Genomic DNA, 19,317 nt, shown 5'->3' with positions numbered 1-19,317 from the left:
TGCGCCGCGCCCGCTCCGCCCAGCCCCGCCCCCGGCTCGCAGCCACATTCTTCGAAAACTGAGTTAGCAGCCGCAATTGCGCCTGCGGGGAGAGGGGCGGAGGGGCGGGGCGTTGGGAGGGCGAGGGAGGAGGCGGGGCGGAGGCGGAGTCGCGCGTGCGCGGTGGTGCCACCAGCAGGAAACCCGGCGCGCGGGGGCGGGACCACGCGGGCCGGGGGCAGGGGGCGGGGCTCTCCGGGGCCGCCGCCGCTGCCGCCGCCGCTGCCGCCGCTGCCGCCGCTGCCGCCGCCGTCCCAGCCGCCGCGCATTGTGCAGCAGGCGGCCCCCGCGCGGTAGGGCCCTGGACCCGCGCGGCTCCTGGGGATGGTGAGCAAGGCGCTCCTGCGCCTCGTGTCTGCCGTCAACCGTAGGAGGATGAAGCTGCTGCTGGGCATCGCGCTGCTCGCCTACGTAGCCTGTGAGTTCGCGCCGGGGCCGGCAGGGAGCCCCATTCATTCCCGGGCGCCGCGGTGGCGGGGCCGGGTGCCGGCGGGCTGCGTGCGGCCCCGGAGCGGCCCTGTTGTCCGGTCTCCCGTCGCGCACCGGGCGGGACCTGCGCTCCCTGCTTTCACCCCTTTTCGGGGGTTGCGGACCGGTCTCCCCCTTTCCGCTCTTGTGGCAAAGCAGCTGGCCAACTTGGGCGCAGACCCTCCAGCGCTTAGGCCCCGGCGCGGAGACCGGGCGGCCGGGCGGAGGGGTCCTTGCCCCGGGGCTCTGGGACAGCCGGGCCCCTGCGCGGCGAGACGCCTCCGGCCTCCGCCGACCTCGCGCGCGCGGCCTCAGCCCGCTGCCTCCGCACCCCCCCCGACGCGTGGGATTGCTGTCCACGTCGCCCCGGCAGCCGGTGAGGGTCCAGCCGGCGATTCCCGAGCGTGCCGCGCGAGGACACCCTGGGAACAGCCGCGGCCGTGCCGCCGTGTTGGTTAAGTAGGATAAAAATACTGTTGCCGTTGGCAGAGCCCTCGCTTCGACTGTTTGCTCCGCAGGAAAATTACTCAGCATTTAACTACTGGGGAGCCAAGTGTTGCTGGCCCCCGCCGGCCGGTGGCCGCGCCCAGATGTCCGGGTGCGCGGGGTCCCCGGGGCGCGGCGGGTCGGCCCCGTGGGGAGGCGCAGCGCAGGGAGACCCAGGGCGGCGCTTTGCTGTATACGGTGTGTACGGTTCTCGTCTCAGTCATGACTCCCAGCCTCTGCCTGAGACAGGGCAGGAGGGGCAGTTCGCAGGCAGGTGGTAGACCCTTGTCTTCTTAGAGGCGGAAACTGTCCTTTGCTTGCTTGCTTTTTTTTTTTTTTTTAAAGATCTACTGGATGGGAGTATATTTTAATTGTTGCTATTAATAGTTTACCAACTACCACAGTTGGACTAGAAATAGCTCCCAGTGTGAGCTCCGTTTGAATCCTAGCCACCAGACAGATAACACTCTTAAATCAAACAACCTGCTAACCGGTTTAGTTACCAAGATCTGATTCCAGAGGTGACAGGGGACTTGAGAAAGTGACTTCAATTGAGCTCTAGGAGGACGTGTGTTATTCAGACCCAGGCTGTCCAGCATAGCCCTGCTCTTCCAGGAGGTGGAGCAGAGAAAGCTCCAGCAGGGCTCTTAGATCCTAGACAGTTTGAAGCCGGGGATGGGAATTAGATGTGAGTAGTTTGAAAGGGAGAAAGCTACCCTTAAGTGTTTGTGGTCAATCTTGAGTAAGAAAGCTGACCAGGGGAAGGATCACTTAAAATTGCATAATTATTGTTATGAAATAATAATACCTAAATTTGCTGAGTGTTTACGTGTATGTGCAGGCATGAGTCTCATTGGCTTATTTAATTATCTCAACAATCTTAGGAAATACTATGGTTATTCCCATTTTAGAGGTGAGGAAATTAAGACCAAGAGAAATTAGTAACATTTATGGATGATTACACAGATGACAAACGATAGAGAGCCAAGTTTTGAACCCAAAAAGGCCAGGGATGTGGGGGTAGAACCCAGGTCTGCATCAGGCTCAGTGTTGATTATAGGACTTCTAAAGTTGGACAGAGGTGTTTAGAATTAATAAAAGGGGATCTAGGGAGCCATGGAAAGTTGTTCACCATCCATTGCACTGGGAAATCTTGCCAAGTCCTTACCATTGTCTGTGACCGTGGGTGCCAGGGGACACTGGGAAGTGCCATCTTGGCACTTAGAGCAGTAGTTCTCAAACTGGAGTGTGCATCAGAATCGCCTCGAGGGTTTTCAAAACACAGATTTTTGCCTCCCACCTCAAGTTGTTGATTGAGTAGGTCTGGGATGTGCATTTCTCATAGCTTCCCCTGGGAAGCTGTTGCTGTGGCCTGGGGACCACTGGTCTAGAAGGTAAAGTGGCCAAGAATTAGATAATCATCCCAATGAGGGTTAATTTACAAACTGGTATGAAGGAGAGGAATGCATGAGAACTTATGACAGGGACTCCTGAATTAGAGGAATCAGGGAGGGGCGCCTGGGTGGCTCAGTCATTAAGCGTCTGCCTTCGGCTCAGGTCATGATCCCAGGGTCCTGGGATTGAGCCCCGCATCAGGCTCCCTGCTCCTCGGGAAGCCTGCTTCACCCTCTCCCACTCCCCCCGCCTGTGTTCCCTCTCTCACTGTCTCTCTCTCTCTCTGTCAAGTAAAAAAAAATAGAGGAATCAGGGACATTTGTTTCCATGAGGAGTTGAGGCTCGAGCTAAGAATTGAAGGATGTATAGAATCAGGAGGCCTAGGAGGGAATGTGTTCCAGAAGGAACAGCATGTGCAGAGGTCCTGTGGCAGCCAAGAACAGGGAGTGCTACAGGAATGCAAAGAAGGGTAGTGTTCTGGGCGCCTGGGTGGCTCAGTCGGTTAAGCGACTGCCTTCGGCTCAGGTCATGATCCCGGGGTCCTGGGATCGAGTCCCGCGTCGGGCTCCCCGCTCTGCAGGGAGCCTGCTTCTCCCTCTCCCACTCCCCCTGCTTGTGTCCCCTCTCTCGCTGTGTCTCTCTATCAAATAAATAATAAAAATAAAATCTTTAAAGAAGGGTAGTGTTCTTGGAGCGTGAAAACAAGGTACAGTGATGAGGCTGGTCAGCAGACAGGGGCCAGAGTGGGCCAGCTTGGGAGAGGCCTTGGGTCAGCTTATAAAATCTGTGATTTTAGTTTTGAGGGGCTCAAGAATAGGGTGGATCAGTGTTGCTAATGAGCAGGGATGGTATGCCTGAGACAGTGCGGAGGGGTGGGGGTGGGGTGCAGGGGGAACGTTACCGGGCTCCTGATTGGTAGTGTCCAAGGACACTGAAAATATAAGTCAACAGGGAGCCCATTGACAATCTTGCCCTTCCTGTTAGGAGTGAAATCTCTTTGAAAAAACTGTCCACACTCCCACTTAACACACACCCTCAGTCCCAGTTCTGGAAGTGCACTGCCTGTTTCTCTCTCAAGTTCTGCTAGTCTTTCTCCTTCCACTTGGATCTTTCTCAACAGTTTTTTTTTTTTTTTCTTTTTTTGCCTACTTGGGCCAGAGTCTCCCTTCCTCCTCTCAGTGAACATTCTGGACCATGCTTAGGGGAGTGAGACCGTGCCACCTTGCACTGCACACGCCTGTGTTTTCTTCTCAATAAAATTCCCGATCCTTGAGGACAGGGATTGTCTCTTAAGTGTTTCAGCCCTGGTAGCACTTGGATCAGTGCTATTAGCTCTTTGGAAGAGCTCAGAGGTCTGATTGAAAATCATGCCTACTTACTAGGCAGAGGCTCCCCAGGCAGAGGCTCAGCTGGAATTACCTTTCGTGTTTTTTTAACATGCAAATAGTTTGAAAAGTCAATAGCCTCTGCAGGGTTTGTTAGGCAAAACAGAGTCCCTTCCTCTATTTTCCCCCACCCAGAGGCAAGCCCTTAACTTCTGTTCGCTGATTTTGATATTTGTCTTTGTGCCATAGAATGATATGCTTGCTGATTTGTCATTTGTAGGTATTACCTAGTGACTTTATTCTTTGGAAGATGATTGTTTATTCTCTTAACCTGCCCTACCCGCCCCCCCCCCCCGCCCCACCATGTTCACCATCGCCAGTGTAGATGTGGTGTAATTTTGAGATAAACATTTAGAATACGTGTGTTTGACTAAATGCTGTTCTGATTGCTAGTGAGGAATGCTGTGCGTGACTTTTTGTTTTCCCTGGAGCTAATCATTGACTTTTCTTTTCTTTCTTTCTTTTTTTTAAAATTTTCTATGTACTATTTCTGATTCAGCTCCAAATGCTTTGTCAGTTGTTTGCGTCTTTCCCCAAGATGTTCAGGAGCAGCAGGACCTTTTGACGGGTTGCCTTCCTGAAGAAGGGCCCCCAGAGCCTTCAGACCTGCCCTGCCCATCACAGACGCACTGTCCCCTGACTTCCCCATGCTTATTTCACACTTCTTTCACTTGGACGTGCATTGAAGGAGAATCTTGAGACCATCTAAGTGTCTTTCTTCACCTTTACTTGATAGATTGATAATGTTGAATTCTAGAAAAAGATTCCTTCAGAACTTTTCAGGAATTGTTCCTTTACTTTCTGGTTTCTAGTGTTGACAAGTTGTTTCAACAAGTTGTTCCGTCCCTTTCCATGGGACTTGTGTTTTCCTTCTGGAAGATTGCAGGATCTTCTTTTGGCCCATGATAGTCATCGTTGACCACCTCTTTCCAGCTTTCTGTCCCCTGGCCTTTTCCTTACTCCCAGACCCGGGCAGCCTCCTGCAGTCACCGTGCCCAGGAGTGGAGGCGGGGACCCTGCTTCACTTTGGGGCCCAGTGAGTAGTCATGAACGTTTCCTCCCCTCTGGCTTGATAACCGGCATCATTCAAGGTGATGGTGCTCAGTGCACAGCCCCCCAACTCCCTTAGAGTGACATAAACTTGAAGAATGCATCTTTGTTTTTAAGCGTCCTAGGGTCTGGGTCTGCTCGTTGCTGCAGCTCAGCAGAGCCTGCCCTGACCCACCTGTCCCCTGTGGTCTGAGGTGCATGAGGCCCGCCTTGCATGCCTCTGTGCCGTGTGTGCTGGGTACTGCAGAGCCCCCTGGTAATCCAGAAACTCTTCCATTTCAGTTCTGGGGATTTTCTTAAATTATTCTTTGGTTGTTTCCTTTCCTTTGTTCTGTGTTTTTTCTCTCTGGAATATTATTATGCTGATGTAGTATTGCCTACTCTAGTCCTTTTATTTCCTGTTTTCCCCCCATTTTAAAAGTTTTGCTCTACTTTTTGGAAACTTCCGCTTTGTATTTTAACGCTTCTAGTGATTTTTAAAAATTTTTAGTTTTGCTATTGTTTTTCCATTTATAGGAGTTCTTTTTTTCTCTGGATTAAAAAAAAAAAACTAAAATGTGGTCTTCATTTCATGGTTGTATTCTCTTCTTGGAAATTTTGTTTGCTCTTTCTCACTAAAGAGTCTCTTCCCTCCAGGTCCCTTCCCACTTTTCTTGTGCGAGGCTTTCCTTGGCATTCTGGTGGCCCTAGGTTTTCTGCTCCTGTTTGGGAGGAGTACCATAGGTCTGTCCTCTGGTCTCTGAGCTCTGGTGACAAGGCTCTTCCAGGCTTCTGCCGGATGGGGAGCCTCAGCTGCCTGTGTCTGGGGGCCCAGTGGGTACAGGGCTTCCCGTCTGAGCAGTACTTTAATCAACATCCCAGGTGGACCTGGCTCCCCAGTCCGAGACCCCCTCCCCAGAGATGGGGCTGCCCGCCCATCTTTTGCCAGGCTGGGGAGTGGAGCTGCCACTCGTCCTGTTGTTTAGACAAATTTGAAAGTCAGACCCTCTGTCTCAGTGGCTTTGTCACCCCATTTCCAGATGCACCAGGCATGACCATTCCTGACCCCCCCGGGGTGTGGCCCGGCCTTCCCCACTGCCTGCCTCTGCTAGCCTCGTTCTGTTACCCTTTACCCATCTACCTAGGCTCAGACCTTAAGCAAGAATGAAAAAGAAGTCTACCTGCTGATGTTGTGAGTTTAGGAGCCATTATTTTTACCTTCAGCTCTTGAAATCTAGAGTTGTGATGTCCAGTAATATTCACTTAATTTTTGGTGTATTGTGGATCTTGCGGTAATGACACTGCATTTGTGGTACCTTTCTATCCTATTGCTCTTATTCCACTGAGGAGGAAAGCTACTGAATGAAATCCTGAAAACCATACAGAAACATGTTGCTTGCATTTATGGGAACAGACGTCAGCCTTGTCTGAGTTGGGCTTCCCTTAGAATACTTTTGCCCTTAAGCTGACCAGCCCCACGTGGCTAAGGGACTGTCCTCGTGAATTCCTCAGTAAACATCCACTGGCCTGCTGCCAGGGAGACACAGGGAGTTAGCATCGTGATGCCAGCAGACTCCAGGGAGAACAGGTAGGGGAAAAACAAGCAAACAGTCCAGGTGCTGGTTCCGATTCACCTGAGCGTGACGATCAGCTCGCGCTTGTTAAATGCAGGTTCTCAGGATCCTCCTGATACCCACCAGGCAGGGGCCTGGGAATCTTCCTTCCATCCCTCCTTGGGGGTTGGGGAGGGGCACCTTGAAATTGTGTTGGGCGCTCATCATTTTAAGAATTTCCACACCTATTTTCTATTCTTTCTATTGAAAGAATAATCAACAAACACCCAGATCCTCCTCTGCCCATATTTACTTTTTTTCCCCCACATTTGTTCTTTCTCTCTGTTTTAATGTATACATTTTTTTGGTTGAAATATTTGAAAGTTGCAGACATAATATTACTTTACCTTTAAATACTTTAACGTAGATCTCCTAAGACTAAAAGCATCTTCTATATAATCTCATACCCTAAAAATTAACATAAATAACATTGTCTAACATACAGTCCATGTTTGAATTCCCCTAGCTGTACCATCCACGTCTTTGATACCCTTTTCTGGGTTTTTGTTTTATTTTGTTTTGTTTTAACTCTAGGATTAGTCAAGGTTTATATGCTGCATTTATTTGGCTGTTAGATCTCTAACTTTTTTTGATTTTTCATAACACTTACCTTTTAAAAAAGCGCAGGCCAGTTGTCCTGTTAAACGTCTTGAATTCTGGATTTATCTGATTGTTTCCTTACAATTAAATTTGGCTGGACATTTTTTATAATAGTGCTTGTTGATTTGCATTCCGTCAGGGTGGTTGCACCCTTCATCATATGTTGGATGCCTGGAAGGGCTGGCCGTCACCGCACTTCATTTTAAAGGTGCCTTTTTCCTGTACGCAGTCCCTGGGGTGATTCTTGGAAACCCTGAGTATCTTCTTGTCTGGCCCATGCATTTAGTGGCCATTGGTGCTCCTTGCCTGGATCAGTTTTTACTTTGGGAAATCCAAAATGGTGATTTTCTGATTCTGTAAGCCCTTCTGTGTTTATAAACTTGTGTTGTTCTGGAAAGAACTTGCCTCCCTCGTTCATTGCTTACTCTCTATGGTAGTTTCCTGTGCCTGCTCTAAGAAATTGCGACAAACTAGGTGGCTTTCATATAGGAGAAGTTTATTATCTCACAGTTTGGAGGCCAGCAGTCTGAAATCAACGTGCTTGCAAGGCCGCTCTCCCTCTGAAGGCTCCTTCAAGGCTCCAGATGTTTTGGTCTGTGGATGCATCCCGCCATCTGCCTCTGTGGGTGATCACATTGCCTCCTGTCTGTCACATCTCTTCTGTGCCCCGTATGAGGACACTTGGCACTGGATTTAGGGCCCAACTGGATAATCTAGAGTGATCTTTGGTCTCAAGATCCTTACTTATATCATACCAAGTAAGATCACATTCAAGGTTCTAGGGATTAGGATATGGACATATTTTGGGGGAGGGGGTCACCAATTAGTTCACCCCTGCCCCCTTTCAAAAAAATCTTTGTGGACTCATAGATTCTTTGAGTCTTTGAGCACTTCCTTGATCTCCAGATGTTCCAGGCTTATCTTGTTCTTTCTCTGCCCCAGTCTTGGAATTAGCTATTTCTTGAAGGAGTCCTGCTTGTTTTCACTGGGGAACATTGTTAAGGAATCAGGACCTGGGCCCTGGTTGTGTGCATTGCCATCGATGTGTCCTTGCTCCCATCTCTTTCAGGGGACAGAGCCAGGAAACGTACACACTTTTTCCAATCATGAGTTTACGCCAATATGCCCAATTTAAATCTTAACAGGTTTCTTCCTTACCTTCCCGTATTCCATATTGCTGTGTCCTTTTTCCCCACTGTGAAAATCTCATTTCTGACATCAGTAAAAAGTCATTGACTCTACACCATACAGACAGAACGGTTTCAGAATTACTACGTCAATACCGTACTGACAACAAACTTAACCAAATTCAGGATTTCTCTGTAGTTCTTTTTGTCCTCACAATATGTCCCACTGAGGATGTTCAGTTAGAGTATTATGTTCAAAAGCTACTTGTGATAATTTTGTTTAATACCCGATACAAGTCAAAGTTCATTTCTTGGTTTGTATTCAGTTTTCTTCTTTCTGATAAAGTATTTAAACCATATACGTGGTTCAAAAGTCAAAGTACCTAAAAATTAGCTGCTTGGGGAAATCTCGAGCCTTCTGCACCCTTTCAGTGTGTTTTATCCATCTTTCTGCAGATACTAACATTAGTCTGTGTGGATGCTGCCCTTACTATGGGTGTTGACCCAGCAGGTAGCATCCTGTGCAGACTCTTTGCCTCCCTTTCGCGGAGAGCGAGCGCTCTGCCGGACGCATGCAGACGCGCCCTCGCTGTTGTACAGCTGTGTTACACTCCCGTGTGCACGCACCTGTCTCCTGCGGAAGGCGTTTCAGTGATTTCAGAGATGTTGCTGTCACAAAGGCTGCTGCAGCGAAGAAACCCGTGCACACGCTCCCACCGGGGCCGCTGGTTCTCTCGGCCTCCCCAGCAGGGGTTGTCGGCAAACGTTTGCATTTTCACCAGTCTGAAAAATGGCATCTCCTTGTTTTAATTTGTGTTTCTCTTACTGTGAGTGTCATGAAGCATCTTTTGAAATGTTTAAGGGCTATTAATGTATCTTCCTCTGAGAACCGTTTATGGGTTTGCTCATTTTTCTATTGAGTTGTTGGTTCTTTTTTTCCCCATTCATTTTTTTTTTTTTTTAAGTAGGCTCCACACCCAACATGGGGCTTGAACTCACGACCCCGAGATCAAGAGTCACATCCTCCTCCCACTGAGCCAGCCAGGCTCCCCTCTTTTCCAGGGACTTTTAAGAACCCTTTATATATGTGTTAACTGTTCTCTGTGAAGTGAATGGCAATTATTTTCTCATGCCTGGTGTGGTGTGGAGAAAAATATATTTGGTCTTTGTCCCCTGTGGGCAAAAAGCTGCTAAAACTCCTGGGATTTCCTGAGTGATAGGAGTGTCTTTTTTTGCTCATGAGAACCCCTCTTTGATCACACCTGAGTTGATGCCAATGAAGTGATTTAGGGTGGGCTCCTGGGTAGCCAGGATGGGGCCGGTCACAAGAAGGATCCCACCCACCAACCTCCAGGAAGGGAATGGGGTGCTGGAGATTGAGCTCTACAGAAACTTGGACAGTGGGATTTGTAGAGCTCCCCAGTTGTGGAATGCAACGGGGGACTGGGAGGGTAGTACGCCAGAGAGGGCATGGACGGTCCAGTCCCCTCCCCATACCTTGCCCTGTGCATCTCTTCCACTTGTCTGTTTCTGAGTTGTATCCTTTATAATGAACCAGTACGTGTAAGTAAACTGTTTGCCCGAGTTCTTGGCGCCATTCTAGCAAGTTACCAACCCCAAGGATGGGGGGGATCATGAAAACCCCCAATTTATAGCCACTTCATCAGAAGTATAGGGACTCGTGATTGGTGTCTGAAGTGGGGGCAGCCTTGTGGGACTGAGCCCTTAACATGGGTCTGTCCTAACTCTAGGTTGTTAGTGTGAGGTGTGAGAATTGAATTGAATTGTTGGACACCCACATAGTGAGTGTCCAGAGAGTTGGAGAATTGGTTGTTAGTGTGGGAAAAAGCCACACATTCGGTGTTAGAGGTGTTCTGAGGGTAGAAACAGATTTTAGGACCTGGGAGTCTTTATTTTCAACAGCTTTCCTGCCCCCCCCCCCCCCCCCCCCCCGCCACACACACACACACACACATAGTTCTTAAGACACTGGCCAAGGTGTTTGACGAGAGAAATGAGACTAGGGACTGGGAAGGAATGGGCATGCCCTCAAGGCCCAGGGGTTGGTACTTCAGAGGATGAATAGGATTTGGACAGTAGGGTTGAAGGTGTACTAAGTGCCAGCATGACCATGTACATGGAGGTGACAGTGCAAGGAGCAGGTCCTTCTGGTCCTTAACGGCAGCATTTGAAGTCTGCCTCCACATAAACTTCATTCAGTGAGCTGAGTAGACAAACATTTGATCAAAATTCATGCAGCATGAGAAGTTAGAGATTGCAATGAACATATTTCAAAATATGCAAGCATTAGGGCAGGGCCAGATAGAATCAGCTTTGCATTTGGGGTCAGCCCATCTAGCCTGGATATTGCACTCTCCCGCGGGTATCCCGCTACCTCGTGTAGATGCTTGGGCAGGTTTTAGGCCTGGTGTGTGGTAGCGCTGTGTAGGCCGGGATATCAAGAGCCTGGTTGTTGTGATGTCGAAGAGCTTTCCTGAGTAGATGTTTAACAGGCAGGCCCGGTTGCCAGATTCTCCATATGCGTTGAATCCACGTTAATGCCTACTCCCCACCCCCCCCTTTTTTCCTTGCTTTATGTTCTACAAATGTTTGGGTCTTAGGAGCTCCTGCAGGCTACGTGTGAGAAGAATGATTCCGGGTTGGCCGTTTTTGGAGAAGGGCAGTTTCACTTGCCCTCATTCGACTCATTCTGTGGCTTGGGGACAGTCATCTATCTAACCCTGCTGTTTCATTTTTATGCACTTGCAACAAGGAGATACTGTGTTCTCTTATACCTTGCAGGTACTAATACTTTTTAGAAAACACTATGAGGAATTGACAGAATTTCTTTAAAGAGATGATAGCTTCACTTGTGAGCCACCTGGGAGAAAAGATGTTTCCAGGGATAGGTGTGAGAAAGTGATGTGGGGGGGTGGGGGGCTGTCCTCACGTAGGAAGGGCAGTGACAGCGGGCAAGCAGGTGCTCCCCAGGGGTGGCCAGGGTGTTCTTTCTCTCCCTTTCATTCAGAAGGGCAAGGAATGAATTTCAGGTTAATCCATGAGTTTCTTTGAGTTTTTGGTTAAGCTTTCTATTTTTCTAACCAAAATAAATAAGTGCCCTAAAGCAGCAGCAACAAACACTTGAATTCCCCTTACCCTAGTCTTTCTCAGAAAGAGTCTGAGCATCTAGGAAAATGAAAACAATTTTGTTAGGGTGTTGAGGCCTTGGAATTTTATACTTAGTATCTGAACATTTTTATACTCTTTCTGAAAACAAGCTGTTTCTAAGTTAGAATTCAGTTGACATATGTAATGTAAGTGATCTGAGTTTCATTTATTTATCTGTTTTTAAAGATTTTATTTCATTTAGAGAGAGAGAGTCTGCCCCACACGAGGGGCAGAGGGAGAGAGAGGATCCCAAGTAGACTCCCCACTGAGTGGGGAGCCTGACACGGGGCTCGATCCCTGAGATCATGACCTGAGCCAGAGCCAGGAGTTGGACGCTTAACCGGCTGAGCCACCCAGGCATCCCTATTTATTTATTTGTTTGTTTGTTTATTTATTTATTTATTTATTTATTTATTTATTTATTTATTTTTAAGATTTTATTTATTTGACAGAAAGAGACACAGCGAGAGAGGGAATACAAGCAGGGGGAGTGGGAGAGGGAGAAACAGACTTCCTGCCAAGCAGGGAGCCCGATGGGGGGCCCGATCCCAGGACCCTGGGATCATGACCTGAGCTGAAGGCAGACGCTTAATGACTGAGCCACCCAGGCGCCCCCCTATTTATTTATTTTTAAAGATGTGAGCAGACTGGTCTGTTACACCGGCAACAGAAGATTAAAGGGGTAGGATGGCTCTGTTGGAATCAAGTGAAAGAATCACATTAATCTGACACTGTCAGGGGCCAATGGCAGTCCTTGTGGAAATGGTTACTAGTGAGTGATAAGGGGCCATAAATGGTGGTTCTCTCTGAAACTTGCATGTAGGCAAATCAGGATCTTAGTTCTGTTCTTCCTCTTAGTTTTTTTTTTAATTTATTTTTGTAGAATTTTATTCTGATTCCTTGCTCTCCTTAACTCCCAGTTCCTCTTAGTTATTTAAAGGACAAAATTTCTGTCCTAGGCCCTCAAAGCAATGAAAGCCCCCCCCTCCCGCTTCTGCCACTGATGCAGGTGCAGAAATGCAGTGTGAGGAGTGACCTACTTAGATAATGCTACTGTCTTGCAGTGAGGCACGGGGGAGGATAATCTCCCCATTTTATGTATGGGGAAACTGAGGCAGAGGGCAGTTATATGACCTGCCCCAGCTCTTAGTCTGGTACTCCATGGTGGTATAGAAGGACCTGAAGGAACCCCGAGGCTGCACCTACCCCATCTCTTAGCTTCAGTATAGACTTTTAGTGACACTTGTCCTGAAAGAATTTGCACTTTGAAGCAGCCCTGTTGGGTGCCTACAAGATGGAAGGGCAGGAAGTACTCTAGAGGATCTCTGGGCATTGCCCTTGTCTTGTTGGTGGGTAGTCAGCTGGCTTCTGGTCCCCTTATTTGGCCCTGCAGTAGGGGTCCCCCCTCTTCCTTATGACTCTGACCTGGTTGATGAGCATGGTGGGCCCAGGTGGCTGCTGGGTAGCTTGTCTGCACTGAAGCCCCCACAGCCCCGATGCCCCAGCTTGGGTGGTTGGAAGGCCTGTCCCTCTGTTCTAGCAGGTGTTCTGTCCAGGCTGGGGTGCTGAGTTTACAAGGCCCACAGGCCTTCTGAGCCAGAGTAGCGGGTCTTGTACCTGCACCTGCCGGCTCACCTGCCTGGTCCCCCACCACTGAGCACCTGAGACCTTCTTGAGGCCTCTGAGGCACCTGCCCCCCCTCAAGCTCCAAACACTTCCTCCCCCACCCCACCTGCCTGCCACACCCACTCTTACCCTTCCCCCTTCCACATTCCTACCTCCCCCTTCTCACATACCCACCTCACCTAGTCCCTGGTACTCCCCCACTGTCCACTCACTTCCCTCTTCCTCTCTTCCTCTCCCCCTCAATCTCACCCCTTCCTCTAAGGAACACCTTACTCTCTACCTGTCCCCTTATCTCCTCTCCTGCTCTCCTCCCCACTCCCCCACCTAGTCCATACTACTTCCATCTCTTCCCTCCCTCCCTCCCCTTCTCCCTACTCTCACCAACCCCCAACACCCCCTCCACACTCGCCCCTCATCTGGCTTCTCCCACATGCCCCTTTCCTCATGTTCTCCTGGACTGTGCCATCCCTGACAAGGGCTGTGCGCAGAAGGCTGGCATTTTCCAGGCCTGTTAGGGTGACCTACAGACACAGCCATTCCACGTGATTCTGACCCTGCAGATGGCCACCCCACCAGTGGGAAATCCGCACACTGGTTCCAGGGGCGTGGCCTACCTGGCTGCCCTCTGGGTGACACCAGTGGGCACCGTGGTTTGAGATGTCCCTCCTCAGTCCCTCCCGCACCTTCTTTCCCTCTCCACCTCTTCAAATACAAAATGAAAAGGCCGACTTAAAAGCATCGTCCAGATTTTTAAACTTCCCATTTAAAACTAAATAATTTGTAAATAGGGAAATAGGGTACTCAATGTGGAAAAACTTAGAGAATGAAGTACAAAGATAAAATTTCAATCCTCACAATTTTAGCATATTAGAAATGTCTTTCCATACAGAAATAGTGATGTCTCTTCATTTGAAATGAGGTCTTTCTTTTTGACCCTCAGTAAAGTTTTATAATTTCTTTCATGTAGATTTTGTATATTTTTTGTGAAGTTTATCAGGTTTCTCTTTAGCATTCTCAGTAGATCCAATAGCAAATATATTATTAACAAAGCAACTTTTAACATCAGGCTGTAAAATTACCCCCAAAGTTGTATTCCATTTTTAAAATATTTCTCCTTTGTGCTTTGCACTAATCCTTATGTATACATACTCTTTCTGTCTTGTTCTTAATCATAGTGTTCTACTTTCTAAAAAAGGTTATTACACCTTTATGCATTACATCATATTTTCACATTCTGGGTTTGGTCACATGAGCTCCTTTCTCCGTTTAGAAGTTGTAGTGAGGAGTGTGAATTTTCCTTTTCTTCTTACCTACTTTAAAAAAATTCTTTTTTCTGATGTTCTTTGCCTTCAGTATTCTAAAAATAGATTCATCCCCATTTACTACCAGACTTAATCGGTGGTGTTCACTGGAAGCTAGTTGAAAAGGAAGTGCTTGTACAGAGCTGTTGCTTTGTCAGTTTTCAGCAGATTCATCACTCACTTGGCAGCAAAAGGCTATTGAGTGGCCTGCTCTGTGCTGGGATCTGGAAATTCACACCTTCTCCTGACTTTTGTTTCCACCGGGAAGTGGGAAGTGATTGGTCAGAAGGGAAGAGCACTGGGTCAGTTTCAGAGTGAATCCACAGGAAGTGAGGTCTGTGATTGTGATTTAGGCTTCGCCGGCTGTACCAGGGATGGTACACGCAATGCTTTCATCTCTCCTGCCCGCAGCCCTGCGGCTGGACTGGGAAGGGAAGGATAGGATTCGCCCTTTGCTCTCCTTTTTCTTCAGTGAATCTGTTTCCTCTTTTTGTCAGAAAACTAAGGAGATGCCTTTATTTCGTAGCCTCAAGGGACATCTATTTCATTTTCTATTGTCGGAGAGAAAATATTGCCATACTTCCTTAGGTTGAGCCTACATCTTTTTAAGTGGGAAAAAGCAAAAGAAATGCGGCAACTTTGTATCATGCTAGGCATCTCTTGGTATCTGTGAAGCCACAGGAGGGGAGAAGGAAGAGTCCACTTTTTGTCACTTATATCTGTCCCTAATGTGATTTGAAGAATCAAAGTGCTTGTTTGCTTTCTGGGGTGGTCTGGCATTTTTCTATCTTTTTTTGTGCCTGTTTTTCTAAACTTGATATTACTGTCTAGGAGTTCAGATTAAGCAGTTTTTGAATGTTTAATTAAATAGTAGTACTATGGGGGCACCTGGGTGGCTCAGTCAGTTAAGTATCTGCCTTCGGCTCAAGTCATGATTCCAGGGTCTTGAGATTGAGCCCCACATCAGGCTCCCTGCTCAGTGGGGAGTCTGCTTCTCCCTCATCCTCTGCAGCTCTCTCTGTCAAATAAATAAATAAATCTTGTGCTCTCTGTCAAATAAATAAATAAAATCTTAAAAAAAAAATAGAACTGTGCACTAGAACCTTGAGAATATGTTTGAGTGGAATGTGTTTACAAATTTATTTGTGTCCTGATGTGAAGAGGCAGAAGTGATTTTCTCAGGTGAAGATTTGAGGACAGAATGCATCTTAATTCCAGCTGCAAGAAATAGACACATAGTGATAATAACATATGGTAAATATCATGGTAGCTTTCTGTTGATAGATTGTTGCCTCTGAGTATTGACTTGAAGGACCTGGAGAAAACCAAGATATTTTATGATGGTTAAGAGTAAGTTACATCAGGAAATCCAAATCAAAACCTCAGTGAGGTACCACCTCACACCAGTCAGAATGGCTAAAATTAACAAGTCAGGAAATGACAGATGTTGGCGGGGATGCGGAGAAAGGGGAACCCTCCTACACTGTTGGTGGGAATGCAAGCTGGTGCAGCCACTCTGGAAAACAATATGGAGGTTCCTCAAAAAGTTGAAAATAGAGCTACCCTACGACCCAGCAATTGCACTACTGGGTATTTACCCGAAAGATACAAATGTAGGGATCCGAAGGGGTACGTGCACCCCTATGTTTATAGCAGCAATGTCCACAATAGCCAAACTGTGGAAAGAGCCAAGATGTCCATTGACAGATGAATGGATAAAGAAGATGTGATATATATATACAACGGTATGTTATGCAGCCATCAAAAGGAATGAAATCTTGCCATTTGCAATGACGTGGTTGGAACTGGAGGGTATTATGCTGAGCGAAATAAGTCAATCAGAGAAAGACATGTATCATATGACCTCACTGATATGAGGAATTCTTAATCTCAGGAAACAAACTGGGGGTTGCTGGAGTGGTAGGGGTGGGAGGGATGTGGTGGCTGGGTGATAGACATTGGGAAGGGTATGTGCTATGGTGAGCGCTGTGAATTGTGTAAGACTATTGAATCACTGACCTGTACCTCTGAAACAAATAATACATTATATGTTAAAAAAAAAAAAAAGATAGCAGGAAGGGAAAAATGAACGGGGGGAAATCAGAGGGGGAGACGAACCACGAGAGACTATGGACTCTGAGAAACAAACTGAGGGTTCTAGAGGGAAGGGGGTGGGGCATAGGTTAGCCTGGTGATGGGTATTAAAGAGGGCACGTACTGAATGGAGCCCTGGGTGTTATATGCAAATCATGGAACACTACCTCAAAAACTAATGATGTAATGTATGGTGATATAACATAAAAAAAACTAATGATGTATGGTGATTAATTTAACATAATAAAAATATATATTTATATAAAAAATAAAATAATGAATATATTCAGCAATAAAAAAAGAGTAAGTTACAGTTTGGATACTAAGGTGCAAAGGGCATTGATATATGTCTTTTGGGGCTTAGTTTTAATTCACAGTTTTAACATTCTAACAATATGGAAGCATTTGGAAGATCCCTTTCCCTCTGCCCCCTTCCAGCTAACCCTTTTTCCCTTCCTGTCAGTTACTGGTTGACATTTTAGTATGTCTGTATGAATCATCTAGATAGTTCCCTCTGCATTATGTATTCATAAAATATATTTAGGTATTTTTTTTTAAAGATTTTATTTATTTATTTGACAGAGAGAGACACAGCGAGAGAGGGAACACAAGCAGGGGGAGTGGGAGAGGGAGAAGCAGGCTTCCCGCTGAGCGGAGAGCCCGACACGGGGCTCGATCCCAGGACCCCGGGATCATGACCTGAGCCGAAGGCAGACGCTTAACGACTGAGCCACCCAGGCGCCCCTATATTTAGGTATTTTTAAAATGTAAACGGTTTATACCATGGATTTTTCTGTGATTTGCTTTTGTAGTTAACATATGGAGAAAATCTTTCAATGCAGAGATCTCATTTGTCTAAATGGTTGCCTAGAACTCAGTGGTCGATGTATATCATGGGTTGTTCTCACTTAAAGGAAGGCTTGCATGGCTGAGGCTTTCAATGGGAGAGCTCTTCCCTTCAAACTTGTTCTTACAGCTTTCTTGAATAAAAGTGAAACCTGTTAAGGATAGCTCAATACTTAGAATTTTAAACCTTTACCTTAAAAACTGTCTTGGCTTTTCAAGGTCAGTGTGTGGAATTTCTGTTGTAATTTTCATTCTGCTACAGATGGGTCCTTTGGGCATCCTGCCCAGGAGAATGGTGAGGGGGAGCCTTGGGATTGGCCTATGTTTGGAGAGGGCACTCCTCCTGGGCCTGGAGCATGGGGGAGCCAAGGGAGGGAGCACTGGACACCCTTTGGGGAGAAAGTCAGATGCTCTGGTTATGCCAGGGCTTTGCTGTGCAGAGTGACTGTGACACCCAGTCTCTGTCCCTAAGTGTGCCTGGTTGAGCTCATGGGGACCCGGTCCTAAGCAAGCTTTATCTCAGCGGCACCTTGCTATCTATCAGAGATGAGACCATCTATGACAAGGTGCTGATTATTTCATAATTGGGAAGCACAAATATGATGTAAGAACCCCCAGACAGGGGCGCCTGGGTGGCTCAGTCGGTTAAGCGTCTGCCTTCGGCTCAGGTCATGATCCCAGAGTCCTGGGATCGAGCCCCGCATCGGTCTCCTTGCTCCGTGGGAAGCCTGCTTCTCCCTCTCCTACTCTCCCTGCTTGTGTTCCCTCTCTCGCTGTGTCTCTCTCTGTCAAATAAATAAACAAAATCTTAAAAAAAAAAAAAAAAAAAGAATCCCCCAGACATTCAGTGGGGTAGGAAGTCTGGGGAGGGTTGAGTGTGTTCAGAACTGCACTGGCCTGCTGGCAACAAGTGATGGAGGAGTGGGGGCCAGGGTGCTGGGGATGAGGGCATCCTGTGTGGCTGGCATTTGGGTGGGGGAGAGTGTGCTCCATGGAACCCTTCACATGGGGGGCAGTGAAAAGAAATTCTGTAATATATATATATATATATATATACTACCTTAGCCTTTACAGTGTGCATATACATATATATGGGGTGCTGGGGTGCATGCTCAGGACTTTTGATAATTGGAGTGGGCAATCAAAATCATTTGGAGAACTTGGAAATCTTGAATAGGAAAATGACAAAGCCAGCAGCTTTCAGGACAGGACACCTGGTAAGGAAGGAGAAGTGCCACACGGAGATGGAAGAAGTGGGAGGGCTACAGTGGAGGGCTTCTGGTCCTGGTTGTGCAGTGGCCAGAGCCCAGGCAAGAGGCTGGCACAGGGTTGGAGTGGAGCATGTACTGAAGGGACATGTCACGTGTCCTTCCCAGTGGCCTGGGAAGGAAGGAAGGGCAGTGCAGAGGAAGAAGGGGCATCTAGAAATGCACTACAATGGAAGGAGGGTCCGCAGAGGGCTTATTTGAGCATTGTTTAACTCTGTTGTCCTCTTAACAAAACATGGGGTGTCTTTTGAGCACGGGAGAGCAACAGAGGTAGGCAGTTTACTGCAGAGCATCTTAGACTGTGGGTGAATCGGCATCACCTGGAGCTCTCATTAAACCCCAGGGGCTGTGCCCCATCCCAGAGCTTCTGATTCAAGAGAGCTCGGCGGGCTGGGGAATCTGCATTTCTGACAGGTCCCATGTGACACTCCTGCCACCGCTCCGGGGACACGTTTTGTGTAGCTCTGTTCTAAGGAACTATTTGTCCTGTACACCTATAGAGGGTCCCTGGGGAAGAGAGATTCTCTTATCCAGGCTTTTAAAACAGAATGGTAGAGTTCTTTGATACGATAGTTGAGTAAATAGTTTTGGATTCTGGATTTTTCTAACTTACCAGTTTGGGGGATTTTAATAAGTCACCCTGTGTTTTGTAAGCCATGATGCTGCCCTGCTTGGAATGGACAGAAGCAACTCAGTGTCCTCTCCGGACCTAAAGAATGTATTTCAGACTTTCTTCCTGCGAGCTGTGGAAATTAAAATACAGAGGTGTACAAAAAGGTCTTATTACCCCATGTCTCTCAGACTTCTGTGAAGACACCTGCATGTAGTTTTAAACATGTATGTAGTTTTAAAAAGCAAAAAATTGATTCTAC

General features: G+C 47.5%; 1 protein-coding gene across 3 annotated transcripts in view; it reads left to right on the top strand.

Annotated features, from left to right (window-relative positions):
• Nucleotides 1–222: 222 nt before the first annotated feature.
• The window catches only part of UXS1 (UDP-glucuronate decarboxylase 1), a 99,365-nt gene continuing 80,270 nt past the window's right edge, over nt 223–19,317 (top strand). Inside the window, exon 1 of one of the 3 annotated variants that reach the window (XM_064572674.1) lies at nt 223–457. In XM_064572674.1, coding sequence (XP_064428744.1) covers nt 364–457 — 94 coding nt within the window. In that variant the 5' untranslated portion in view covers nt 223–363. The remainder of the gene's footprint in view (nt 458–19,317) is intronic. The other 2 variants (XM_064572672.1, XM_064572673.1) reach the window with 2 other exon arrangements.

Source organism: Mirounga angustirostris, unplaced genomic scaffold, assembly GCF_029215605.1.
Source record: "Mirounga angustirostris isolate CCGP_5_RB_7025 unplaced genomic scaffold, mMirAng1.0.hap1 SCAF_10, whole genome shotgun sequence".
Taxonomy (NCBI): Eukaryota; Metazoa; Chordata; class Mammalia; order Carnivora; family Phocidae; genus Mirounga; species Mirounga angustirostris.
Note: the sequence above shows the minus strand (reverse complement) of the source record. Positions and strands in the feature narration are given on the sequence as shown.